Source organism: Diadema antillarum, unplaced genomic scaffold (assembly GCF_040938485.1).
Source record: "Diadema antillarum isolate AM-2024a unplaced genomic scaffold, OU_Dant_1.0 seq00001957_RagTag, whole genome shotgun sequence".
Lineage (NCBI taxonomy): Eukaryota > Metazoa > Echinodermata > Echinoidea > Diadematoida > Diadematidae > Diadema > Diadema antillarum.
Window position 1 is genome coordinate 539,222 of NW_027272617.1, and position 13,458 is coordinate 552,679.

At 37.7% G+C, this 13,458-nt stretch overlaps 1 protein-coding gene across 1 annotated transcript; it reads left to right on the forward strand.

The window, feature by feature from the left end:
* The first annotated feature begins 9,902 nt into the window (after positions 1-9,902).
* Positions 9,903-12,959, forward strand: LOC139713409 (trace amine-associated receptor 1-like). Its single transcript, XM_071625143.1, has 3 exons — positions 9,903-10,392; positions 11,736-11,877; positions 12,911-12,959. Exons 1-3 carry the CDS (start codon positions 9,903-9,905, stop codon positions 12,957-12,959), a joined length of 681 nt encoding a protein of 226 aa, XP_071481244.1.
* Positions 12,960-13,458: the final 499 nt, after the last annotated feature.

Here is a 13,458-nt window from a genome sequence, read left to right on the forward strand (position 1 = left end):
AAGAGCTAGAAAAAAGTGATTTTAAATCTTTGTACATAGAATGGAATAAGCAATTTCAGGGATAAACGTTTCTCAGGTGGTAAATAGTATATTGTATTCATAATTATGCAAATTAGGTCTGAAATATGCAGATATATATATAGATATATTAACACTGGAAGAGTAATTTAAACATTTTTTGTTCTTGAGAGGCAAATCAAACACTAAATATGCAGATTTTAAGGCTTTGAGGGTTATGAAAACTCCGGTTCTTAAGCGAAATTCACCGATCTTGACCATCTAATTTGCATTTAAAAAATGGCTGCCCAGCCACAGAAATTGTCAGTTTCGGACACGCATTTTCTATATTTGTTTTTTCTTTTTTGCAATCGAGCTGGAAAAAAGTGATTTGAAATCTTTGTACATAAAATGGAACTAGTAATTTGAGGGATAAACGTTTCTCAGGTGGTAAAGAGCATATTGTATTCATAATTATGCAAATTAGGTCTGAAATATGCAGATAAATATATATAGAAATAAATATAACACTGGAAGAGGTATTTTTACATTTCTTTTTTCTTGAGAGGGAATTTAAAAACACTAGATATGTAGACTTTAAGGTGTTGAGGGTTAGATGAAAACCAGAATCCCTTCATAGTGGTATCAAAATAATGCAAATCATACGTAGGCTTCAATAGCCTATATATCCTGGTGGGATTTTATCTTTCAAATCCTCTTAAAAGGTCCTTTTGGATATTTTTTTTTAAGAATTTAAGTTAGGAACCCGATTCTTAACTAAAATTGATTGCGCTAGGGGAAAAACGGGTTTCATTACGGCGAATGAACTTTAACATCTAATTTGCATGATACAAATAAAATAGCTGCAATATTGAAATATGCAGATAAATATATATAGAAATAAATATAAGACTGGAAGAGCGCCATGAGCATCATCATTGATGGACTTTCAGCGCTTTATAAGAGGCCACTATTATTATTATTATTATATTGCCATAAAATTGTTAATTCCATGAAAAGTATTTCTTAGTACAACGATAATCGCAAAACGGATTGATGAAAACTCTCTACGCGGATCATGACTCAACTTTTTATGGGGGTGGAAAATGCCATCGATCAACGCCGTTTTGTTCATATGCAACATCCATCATTATATCGTTCCAATATGCAAATCTGTAGCATCAGCACGGAAATTCTATTTCCCACTGGAGCATGGTAATCATATATATATATATATATATATATATATATATGATTATTTATAGCAAACATTCGTCTATAGGTTGAAATGGGATAGGTGGTTTTATTCTATGTTCTCTTGAGGCGTTTTTTGTTCTTGCAAGTCGAAGAAAAAAGCACCTTTTATTTCACAACAAACATTACTGATGCCCCAATGATTAAACAAAATTATGTTGTAAGTCCTTTAGATAAAATTATATAAATATATATTCTAAGACTGGAGAAGGATCCATTGGAAAGTTAGGCTTGTAGAATAGCCGCGATCACACTCTGGCAAAAGATCAAGAAGTTTAAGATCGCGATCTCCAAGATCTCAAAGGGCGTGATCAGATTGGCAAAATATCGAACAGTTTAAGATCCCAATCTTTAAGATCTTGAAGTTTTTCAAGTGCCTGTAACTGCAAACTTTCCGCGAAACTTCCCACTACAGCTAGGTATATTTCATTTTATAATGCCATCCCCGCCAATCTTCTCGATCTCTTGCCAGTGTGACTGGAAAACAAAAGATCGCGAAGACATCGCGATCTTAAACTTTGCGATCTTAAACTTTGCGATCTTTTTGCCACTCTGACCGCGCCTTATCATGATAAACTTAAATAACGATGTTAGAATAGCAGTGAAGTAGAAGAAATGAAAAAAAAAAAGACGTGTGGCACACATCTACCTAGATTTGATCCTTCTACATCTGTTATAAGAATGTAACTTAGTCAATTTCCTAGACAGTTTGAACTCTAAAATTGCCTCGGCCATGCAGTTCACTCTTCGAAATAAGGGGTTTACACCTTCCTGGTCCTTTTTGTTTTTGTTTTCAATATACGTGAATAACATGCCGCCAGTGAAAACCACCAGGTATTGATTTCAATTTATTCTTAACTGGACGATACCACGCTCCCTTGTCTGTCTGACTTATGATATATCTCACCAGGTGTGATTCAGATCACAGAAATGACATTCTTAGCAAATAGGCCTCTAGCTTTAAGGGCCAGTGGATTGTAAGAACTAATGAATACTGAATACTCATTAGTAACCATGTTATACATAATATTCCACTTCGTATCAGACGTAAATGGTCGCCATTTTGCCTTTCATTGATTATGCTTTATCAAGTATAGTTTTTGAATATCCATGTTGTCACTTGAATTTCTCCCCAAGAATTAAGATATGGATCTTTTTATGAAGGACCTGGGTTTTCCACCGCCTTGCGAACATGAACTTACTTTTGTTCCCTTCACAGATAACATCGATCAAATACATGTAGCTACCTTATAAAGAGGCCTTCTTCCGTAGATACTGGAGTTGTGCTTTTTTTGCCAGACTGATACTGACAGTAGCACTCTTAGTAAAGCAAGTGGTGAAGGACTCACAATCATCGATGATGCTGCTTGTACGAGAAGAAAACTAAAGGATTCCAAGAACATGTTTGTTATAAGTCGTCTTTATAAGAATAAACTTATATTCGATTCAAAAGATGCATTACACAAGCTCGTTTGTCACAAAATATGTTTCGCCATTTTACCGACAAGAGTAAACTGAACGCTCGCGGCAGCAGTTCAAGTACAATACTCCTGTATAAAAAAAAAAAAAAATGGGTGGGAACGTTTTGATCTGGCCTACAGCTTGTACAACTGATGTATCTAGCTCCAATCCTGCAAAGTTGCCTTGAGGTAATTTCATGTGCATGCGAAAGCAATGCGGAACGTTTCGATGCATTGTCACAAATCAGGCCTACGATGTACAGCAGTGTGTGCATGTTAGCAACAATGTGATGATACAAACCTTGCATGAATATAGATCATTTCAACTCGATTGAGAAATAGAATTTTCGACTCAGATTATGTTTCTTCGACAGCCAAAATAAAAAGGTGTTGATGACTGAAGAATTACAAAGTCATCATTCGTTTCTGTTTCCGACACTGTCCGAGATACAAGGATTTTTCTTACTTTTTTTTGTTGAGCCTGCAGAGTGGGTAAAGAGATAGGTAAAAAAAAAAGGCATGAATTATGTTCGCAGACGAGATTTATGAGAGTTGCCACTTGATTTTACATTCAACTGCAGGTTGAAAATAATTATAAACCAATTTATCCAATGAAAACGACAAAGTACAGGGAAGGATAAAGTGACCTTGCACTAAAGTGATGTGATTGCCCGATAACTTTGATAGCAAGACCTTGTTTTGGTGGTAAATATGCTAAGAAAATGGGTAAATATTTGCATAATTCATTATGCAAATGAGATGATTGAGTTGTATTGTTTAGTAGTTGCAGTTAATTTTGTATCTCTTAATCATACCAGGAATCCTTAAGGTCTTGATGTAATTATTGATAACTGTTATGACACATATTCATATATTGCGGCAGCGCATATATAGTTGAATCTCGAAACCTGCCTAGTCTACGGCCTCTTGAATACCAATTCGCAAACATATTTCTGTAACTAAGTGTTATTCAGTTCTTCTTTATTGATTAATTCCAGTACTTGATTTACCTCGGACTCTGACGACACTATAATGTGCAACTTGTTTGCCCGAAAAACTTAGCTGTATTTCGGTACGCCAAGGTACATTTTGATAGCAAGACTTTGTTTTAGGGAATATATACATAGAAATGGCCAACTATTTATGCAAATAAGATCATTAGGGTATTTCCAATAGCTATTTGTTTTTTTCTTGTCACATCTCTTTATCACAACAGAATCATCAACTCGGGTTTTGATATGACAACTATAATGATTCAGATTCATATATCGCGGAAATGTGTTGTAGAATCTCGAAGCCTGTCGTAGTATAGCCTCTTGCATACCAATTTGCATACGTAATTACAAATATTGTTATTCCTATTTTTTTTTCTGAATTGGTTGATTCCAGTACTTGATTTTCCTCGGACTCTGATGACACCATGTGCACTTTGTTTGACCGATAGCATATCTATTTTTCACTACGCCAAGGTACATTTTGATAGCAAAATTTTGTTTTAGGGGAAAATATGTTGAGAAAATGGAAAACATTTGCATAATTTATTATGCAAATGAGATGTATGTTTTATTTTAATACTTGAAGTAAGTTGGTTCTTATATCTCTTTATAACACTAGGAATCGTGAACCGGTCTTGCTACAATGATAACTATCATCAAAATTATGATTCAGATTCATATATTGCGGCAATGCGTTGTAGAATCTAGCCTGCCAGTTGTGTATCCTCTTGTATACCAATTTGCTTAGATATTTGCATAAGTGTAATTCAATTCTTTTGAACTGATTGATTGCAGAACTTAATTTTGATTGGACTCTGACGACACCATGTACTTTTTGCCCGATAACTTGTTAAAATTATCAAAAACAGAAGTGAACAAGTGGGTATACTATACATGTGCATATGCGGTAATTTAATACATTGCTGTATAAGTGGCAACTCCTAATTTGCATAATCTATTTCACTTCTTAATTTGCATATGTAAGCGATAGTTATGAACAATTGATGACCTAGCTATTGTCTCTGCACTTTAATTTCTGAAATTATTACTATTTCTGCATGTCTATGGAGATTTTATGAAAATTAGATCATCGAAACACCTTAAAAAGCAATGGGTTGGCGGCCATTTTTTTTTAATGCAAATTAGATGCTCTTAGACTCAAAATTCCGCTTGGGAACCGGAATTTTTGGATTCAGCGTACTTGAATTATTCAAAATAGACCAGTTCCGAACTTTTACTTAAAAAATGCCTCTAACAGTCATATTTTCCCCAAATCCCACTAGACTATGATGTATACTTACATACCGTAATTGAACATTACACTATACGGTGTATTTTACTTTGTCACGAATGTCATAGTTGGTTGGGACGTGGTCATGGTCATGCTGCTTTTCATCTCCAGCAGATTCCCTGTCATGAATTTCACTGGTTTCTCATCATGTTTACCATTATTGATAGCAGCTTACAGGACAAGAATGATAATTGTATCACATAACAGTAAGAATATAATGATGTCACACAGATGTAGTGGTCATGTAATAGGCTACAGTGGCTACGCGTATGTATTTTCAAAATGGAGGTCTCGAGAGGTAATAGTGATTCCGAACGTTCGTTATTCCGAAAATGAAATAAGGTTTGCTATTCCGAAAGTTGTTTATTCCAAATGTTCATAATCCCAAAAATGAAAAAAAAAAACGTTCGTTATCCGAAGGTTTTTAATCCAAAAATTATAACACCAAAACTATGTTCGTTATTCCTAAAGTTAATTCATCCGAAAACGAAATAAGATCCATAATTCCGAATGTTCGTTAGTACAGATGAACAAACCTTCGGAAGAACGAACCTTATTTCATTTTCGGATGAACGAACCATTCGGAATAATGAACTTTCGAAATAACGCCACAACAATTCGGATCAACGAACCCTTCCTCGTTTTCGAATTAACGAGCATCTAGGTAGGCAGCTTCTGTGTTTAGGAATAACGAACCTTATTTCATTTTCGGATTAAAGAACCTTGGAAGTAACGAACATCACCCGTCTCAAGCCGGAGTCCTCTGCAGTGTTTGGATGAAAATTACCTTTCCTATCACTGTTTACATGAGGAAAGATCGGTAACAAACATTTAGAGTGAACATGTGAGCTGGGAGAAAACGTAGGAAGGGTATGTTAGAGGTGTTTATTGTAACTATTGTAGTCACTTGATGCAAGAAGTGCAAGTGTGTTCAGCCGTATTTTGCTCATATTTATTTTAATATAGATTTGTGTGATAACGTTCGTCTCGTCGATGTACCGTAACTATATCAAAGAGCGGAAATAAAAATCTCATCGAAGATAGCATGTTATGGTGGGTTTGATGTTTTGGTATTTCATGAAATGCAAGAGATGGCCATAATATTTGAGGATAAAGCCGATAAAGACATGAAAATTTTGTCTTGTCGTCTTATCTAATTTTCGTTGAAACAAAACCAATCAAGATACAGGAACAAAATAATAGGAGAAAGGGCCTTTGACTCATGCGGAGTATATTTTTTTTACACACACACATATATAATTTATATATTCATGTACATATGATATACAAATATGTATATAAGTACTATGAAATTAGAACGCTGCATGAAAGTGTTGCTAAGTTAGTGAAGTAGCTGGACAGTCAAAATCTGCAAGCACCGCTGTATTTGCAAAGTTTTATGTTATATCAACCATGTGTGCTCATTAAACTGGAAAGAACGCATCTTTATATGGGAGAGCATTCACTTCGTATGTATGTGCGTGTATGTGCGTATGTGTGTTTGTATAATAATAATAATAAGTACAGCATTTGTAATGCGCCTTCGATCTAGTATCCTATTCTGAGGCGCAGAGGGACGTAATTATGAAAAGAATAGCATACATCATTGTAGTCATAATTGTACATAAGAAGGTTGAAAAAGAAGAAAGAGATAGGTAGAGATATACACACCTATGAACAATTCGTTGAAAATTCAATCGAAACAAGATGCGGACATATGTGATTTCAAAAGCTTTTTAAATGTTTCAATGGTCTCTGCTGATCGGATCCTCGGTGGAAGAGCGTTCCAGAGAGATGGGGCTGCAGAAACAAAGGCTTTTTCTCCGAGAGTCGAGATTGTTCGTGTATAACCACACGTCCCGGATAACATGGAATGAAAGGGAGTTCCGGATCATTTATAAGTTTGGTTGAAAAGAAAAGCTTGATATCAGCAAAGCAGTGAAAATTTCAGTAGAATCAGATACAAATTAGGGAGGTCGCTGAATAGTTTCAGTTAGACACACAATGATTTGACTCTGGAGCATAAGTACGTTTGAACAAGAGGGAAAAAAGGCCCGACAGGAAATTTCAAGATTTTACTTACAAAACTATAATGATGTGACAAGTAGAAAATGACATCGTTAGTTCACTCATTCATTTCCGTATTCATATTGACTGTTCGGGAACTTCTTTGTGAAAATTCATATCCGGTTTAGTTTCAGTTTTCACTGAAGTACTGTAAAAATTACTTCACTCTTTCTTTTCAGAGTTACTTTTAAGTGATCCATAGTATCCCGTTAAATGTGTTGGCTTATTTGTGGAAAATGATCAACATGGTTCTGAGGCACATTTTTCCTTCCGGAGCAGGCACGTATAGTGTTGTCAATTGAAATATTAAACGTGACAGTTAAGCGCAGCGATAGCTGAGTCCCACTAATACAATTTTTTACTTTCATTTGAATACGCGATATGTTCCAACTATATAGCAGAACAGAGTTGCGCTGTATTCATTAAGTTTAGTTTCAATAATTGAGGCACTTTGTTTGAACTGAAACCGGATATATGCTCTAATTATCGTGCTGTCCTCGGGGAAATTCGTATCCACATTAATTTGCTTGTAAGTGACTGATGGGAATGGATCAGCATGCTCATCACAAAGTTTTAAAGTCAAAGTGTATAAAGGTTGAAAACAGTGTATGTTGCTCACTTCAAAACACTCCTCTCTTTCACACTCATATCGCAGGAGACATATTATTATTCTACACATGTATTAAGCTTTCTACTGAAATTTCGACAGAATTGTTTCTTTAAAGCAAACCTATTGAAAATCAATTGCGTGGTGTACATGGTCTCTGATTCTTTTTGCATCATAATTAATTTCATACTGTTAAAATCACAGCAAATCAAAGGAATGAAATCAAGTGAATTATAGAACATTCTCCTGCTCAAATTTTGATTTCCAAAAAAATATTGGACTCTGCAAAAAAAAAAAATTAAGTTAACAGAAGGTGTACTGATGAATGGATGTGTACATGGATGTAGGGTATGTATGAGTAGTTTACATGAAAGGGTTATACTGTATCCATCGGTGCTTCAGCCATTTTTATCGCATAATAATACCATATTCCACAAATGTTTTTATGTTAATTACAGTGAATAATCGAAGTTTCTTTCTTCCTGCTCTATCACATATTAATTGCTCTGTAAAGATAGACAAGTCTTCACCAGCTAAGGTTTGAAGGTGATGGCTTTACGTGTTTTTTTTTTCCATATTTTTGTTGCTCTTTTGTGTCTTTCTTGCAAAAAAAAAAATTGATTGCCATGCACCGTTCGCCATGTTAATCATATAGGTAAACCTTTTTATTATTGGGTGTGCCATTAGAGGATAGTGATTCAGGACTTACCCCCCGTCATACCATTTTGACTCTTCCTCTTGATTGGTTTAGGCAGTCGAGAATTCAATCGTGCCTGGAATACAAATTAGCCCCTCTAACACACAGTTTTCATCAAAAGCGCTTACACACATACGACAAAGGTATCTATTATAAATGGAAGTTTACCCAAGACGTACGGTGGACGGAAACCATGTAAAATGTTGACTGTTCGTCCATCCTTGTCAGACGAAGTAGTCGCTCACCACTCACTCTCGAAGGCGTATAAAATCTTGTTTCAGAGATCGCTCCTATTTCTGTCATTTTAGTGGTTCGTGGAACCCTTTACTCCTCCTTCTGCTCTTTGCACTCGAGCTAGATCTGTATTTGACTGCGAGAGTCACAATGACTTTTGAAGATGTTAATCTACTCATAAACTAAAATGTGCATCACGGCGTTACGGTCTACACTCGCACCATGGAATATTATAACAACTCTTGTGCAGATGCTACATCGAGAATGAATGAGATATAGAGGATTGACCCATGATTTAATCAAACAAGTGATCATCGTCTCAGAAGTATTTCCATGCTGATGGCCTGAAGATTGTTGAAGTGCTGCTCATATTTTGCTGTCTTAGTACGCAGTATCCAGTATTTGTTGTCTAGCCATGATATATCACCGATTCAAGTATACGACAGACTGTGGAGTGACTCTTATAATGTTCAACATTCCTTGTGAAGAAACCGGGTCAAGAGAAAATCATCTGTCCTCATATACTACTCTCGAGATTTTGTTTTTCACTTCGAAACCTCGTCAATCCATCTCCACATACAGCTCTCATTTGATAGATCTCCTTGTCAAAGAAAGCTTTTGACAGTATATGAATACACGTATATTCCTATCAAATGAGTTATAACCGTCAAGCCTGACTTTAATGTTTAGGAAATCAATTCAATATACTTGAAAGAAGATTTAAGCAAAGCGACTGCTACGGATGCACCTGTTTTCTATTAACAAACCACGCCTATGCGTCACATGCACCACCATCGATCTCATTCTGTCAATCGATGCATAGATGTGTAAACAGAATTTCGAGCGTATATTTAGTACCGCGAAGTATCTTTCATATGATTTGAGGAGAGAAGTCTCCAGAAAGAAGATAATATTGCATCTGTCATGTCTGTACAATGGATGACCAAATGTGACAGTGACATGGAACAGATCAAAAATGTTGGCCACATTTCAAACCAGTAATATCCCATCTACAGGTTAATCTGGGCGGAGAACTTTCCATCGATTTTACTTTCAAGACAAGAATCAAGAAAGCACGATGGATTTTTTCCAAGAGAACAATCTGCCGCGGAATAGCTTCCACAATTCGTATTTGCACAGGATTATAGTGTTTCTCGTGGTCGTACCATTAATCTTGATTATTGCGTTCGGAAATGGCATGGTTATCCTTCCCATCCTTAGCCGACGACAGTTGAGAAAACCAAATTATTTTATTCTCCTAAGTTTGGCCTTGAACGATCTCATAAGTGCTTGTGTTTCCATGCCACTCGAGCTCTATATACGAACCGTTCGCAATGAGGTAACTTGCTCTCTCAGCAGTGCTGAATACTTTTACCTGTGGAGCTACGTCTTCGTCAACGGATCTCTGACACATTTACTTTTAGTTAGCCTAGACCGTTACATTGCGGTGACAAGGCCGCTGCGGTACGAGAGCATCGTTACAAATCGGAGGATTGGTATCGCATTATCTGTAGCCTGGGCTTTAACGCTGACTTACGCCGTGGCGAGAATAGGTGTGGACAGTCATGGGTCTGCGAAAGACTTCATCTATTCGTACTGTCTTGGCGAGCGGAGCAGCTCTAGCAATATTTCGGTGGTGTTCGACCTATTGGTTCTCATCTCCATACTAATCGTCGGAGCTTTTCTCATGGTTCTCAACATCCGCATTCTGCTAATCGCTATCAGGCAAGCGAATCGTATCGCCATCGTGGAAGACACCATTAGAGTACCAGGCGCCATAGGCGCCGGAAGTGGGGGGGCAGGGGGGGCGGCCGCCCCCCCCCCCCCCCCCCAATCCAAAAAGTGGGGGGGGCAAAACGCATTTTTGCCCCCCCCCAAAAAGCCCCCCTCCAAAAAAAAAATAATGATAGTAATAATGATAATAAAAATAAATGAATAAACAAAGAAAATAAAATAAATATGTATGTATATATGAATAAAAGGGAAAAAATATGGCTACAAACGGCAGCTTTTGGACTGTAAAATGTCAAATTTTCAAGCTCGCTCGCTTCGCTCGCTCGCATCCAGCAGTTGAGCCCGGTGCGCCTCCCCCTTAATTTCTAAAGCGAAAAACATAGCTACGACGGCAGTTGTTGGACTCTAGAATGTCAAAATTTTCAAGCTCGCTCGCTATTGAATCGTTATGCCATTCTCCTAATGTTGCTGACAGTAATTGCCAGTAGTTGCGCCCGATGCCCCCACCCCTAAATTTCCAAAGCGAAAGATAAATATAGCTACAAACGGGAGTTTTGGGACTGTAAAATGTCAAACTTTTCAAGCTCGCTCGCTTTGCTCGCTCGCATTGAATCGTTATGCCACTCTCCTAATGTTGCTGCCAGTAAGTGCCAGCAGTTGCGTCCGATGCCCCCCCCCCCCTTAATTTCCAAAGCGAAAGATATAGCTACAAACGGGAGTTTTGGGACTGTAAAATGTCAAAATTCTCAAGCTCGCTCGCTTTGCTCGCTCGCATTGAATTGTTATGCCATTCTCCTAATGTTGCTGCCAATAATTGCTAGCAGTTGCGCCCGGCGATGCGCCCCCATTTATTTCAAAGCGAAATAATATGTAGCTACAATTAAAACTCCAGTTTTGGAACTGTAGAATATCAAAATTTTCAAGCTCGCTCGCTTCGCTCGCTCGCATTTTATTGTTATGCCATTCACCTTATGTTGCTGACAGTATATAATTTGTCGATCGTTTCACACCGTCATTCCACAATCCATGTAAGGAAAACTTACAATGTTCCTCAATGACTGCGTTGTTGAATGTATCACATTCCGTAATGTATTGTAGTCCCATTATTGCTCACGCACACACGCACAAGCATACAGACCGTCAAAATTACTTTATGGTTCCCCCCATGTTTCGACCCACCGTACGCCACTTTACATATATATATATGTATATATATATATATATATATATATATATATATATATATATATATAATAGATGTTTGTGCGTGTGTGTGTGTGCGTGTGTGTGTGTGTGTGTGTGTGTGTGTGTGTATTGTGTAACATATGCATGGTCTAATCTTGAGCCCCCTCCAATGTTTGTCCCCCCAATCCAAAACTGCTTCCGGCGCGCCTGCCAGGCGCTCCCCGGAAACGCGGGAACAGTTCCCGCCACGTCAAGGCAACAAAGATCACTCTGTTGATGGTTTCTTCTTTTCTCGTCTGCTTCATGCCTCTGGCTGGCTTTCTCGGCGCGGCGCGGTACATCACAAGCGACCGCTGGTACGTCACTGCAGACGACTGCACCTTCTTTCTTTTTTGCGTTAGCGCAATGACAAACCCGATAATTTACTTTTCCCGCGATACCATATTTCGAGAAAATGCCGTGAGCATCTTACGCTCTCTTCAAACGACAGTGAGGCAAAAGCTCACGAAGAGCACACCGCTTGTGTGATGGAGGAGTCAGTGGCAAGCAGAGAGGAGCTATGTTTACTTTTTTTATGCATGATGACGCATGTAGAAAAAAGGTGCTTATTGTGGTTAGATAGATATTTGATTTGATTCGATTTGATTTGATTCATCAATTCTCTGTATAACATTGCTTTACTATTCCTGTTTTCATCACTAGCGATATCATCTTAATCATTGATGGAGACAAACACTCAAATATACTAATGCGAATTGCCTTTATTGTCCTATCCCATTCGTGTCTAGTATACTAAGAGCGACATAAAGCATGCCTTTCATCACAGAAAGATTGTTTATATATACATTCTCTGTAAAGATCTTAGATGTGCATTGATTAATTGTTAGACAAATATGTATGCTTAAACATTCATAATTATTGGCATCACTAGAGAAGATGAAGTAAAAGATGATAAACTGAATTCATGCATTTTATTCAATTTGAAGAAATCCACCTTTATGTGAGGACAAATTAAGTCACTTAAATAACCGTAAGCCTTCTGAAATACAAATAAAACATCACTTCGGTGAAGGGTTATTCTGCTACATGCCACCCTCCTCCGAGAGCGCTATTCGGTCGATCGAGTACAATTTCCCCAAAACTGTTACACCCCTTCCGTTTCCAATATGGGAGTCTGGACTGTCCTTAAGGAAAGCCTCAGGGAAAATGAGGGAAAGAAAATATATTTCTTTGGGACAATATTATTGATGTATTCACAGTTGTTAGGCTCACTTACGCCAAAAGCTTTAACAAGTGAGCTATTGCAATTTTCATCGTCCGGGGTCCGTTTTGCGTATTATTTCTTTTTTATTCTTATCTCTGTTTTTTTTTTTTAAATTAAACTTTCAGGTTCTCCTCGAAAACCCCTCGAGGGATTTTCACCAAACTCTTTAGTTAGCATCGCTAATAGGTTGAATAGGATCTCACTTGCAATAGAGCACCCACCCCTCCCCCATCCCAAAAATCTTCTCCTCTAAAACCAGAAGTAATCGTGGTAATAGAGCAAAGTTAGTGCTATGTCAGTATGACTACATTGATCACTGTAGTTTTAAGTTTGTTCATGGCGGATCCATGGGCCCTTGGAACACCTGACAACTGCCTGAGGAGAGGGAGAGTGGTGACCATTGTAATATTCTCAGCTGAGGAGAGGGAGAGTGGTGACCATTGTAATATTCTCAGCTGAGGAGAGGGAGAGTGGTGACCACTATTTGTATTCTCAGCTGAGGAGAGGGAGAGTGGTGACCACTATTTGTATTCTCAGCTGAGGAGAGGGAGAGTGGTGACCATTGTAATATTCTCAGCTGAGGAGAGGGAGAGTGGTGACCATTGTAATATTCTCAGCGTTTTCTTTGACGAGTCAACATAATGACAGGCAGAATCTGTACGGGAAATAAGAT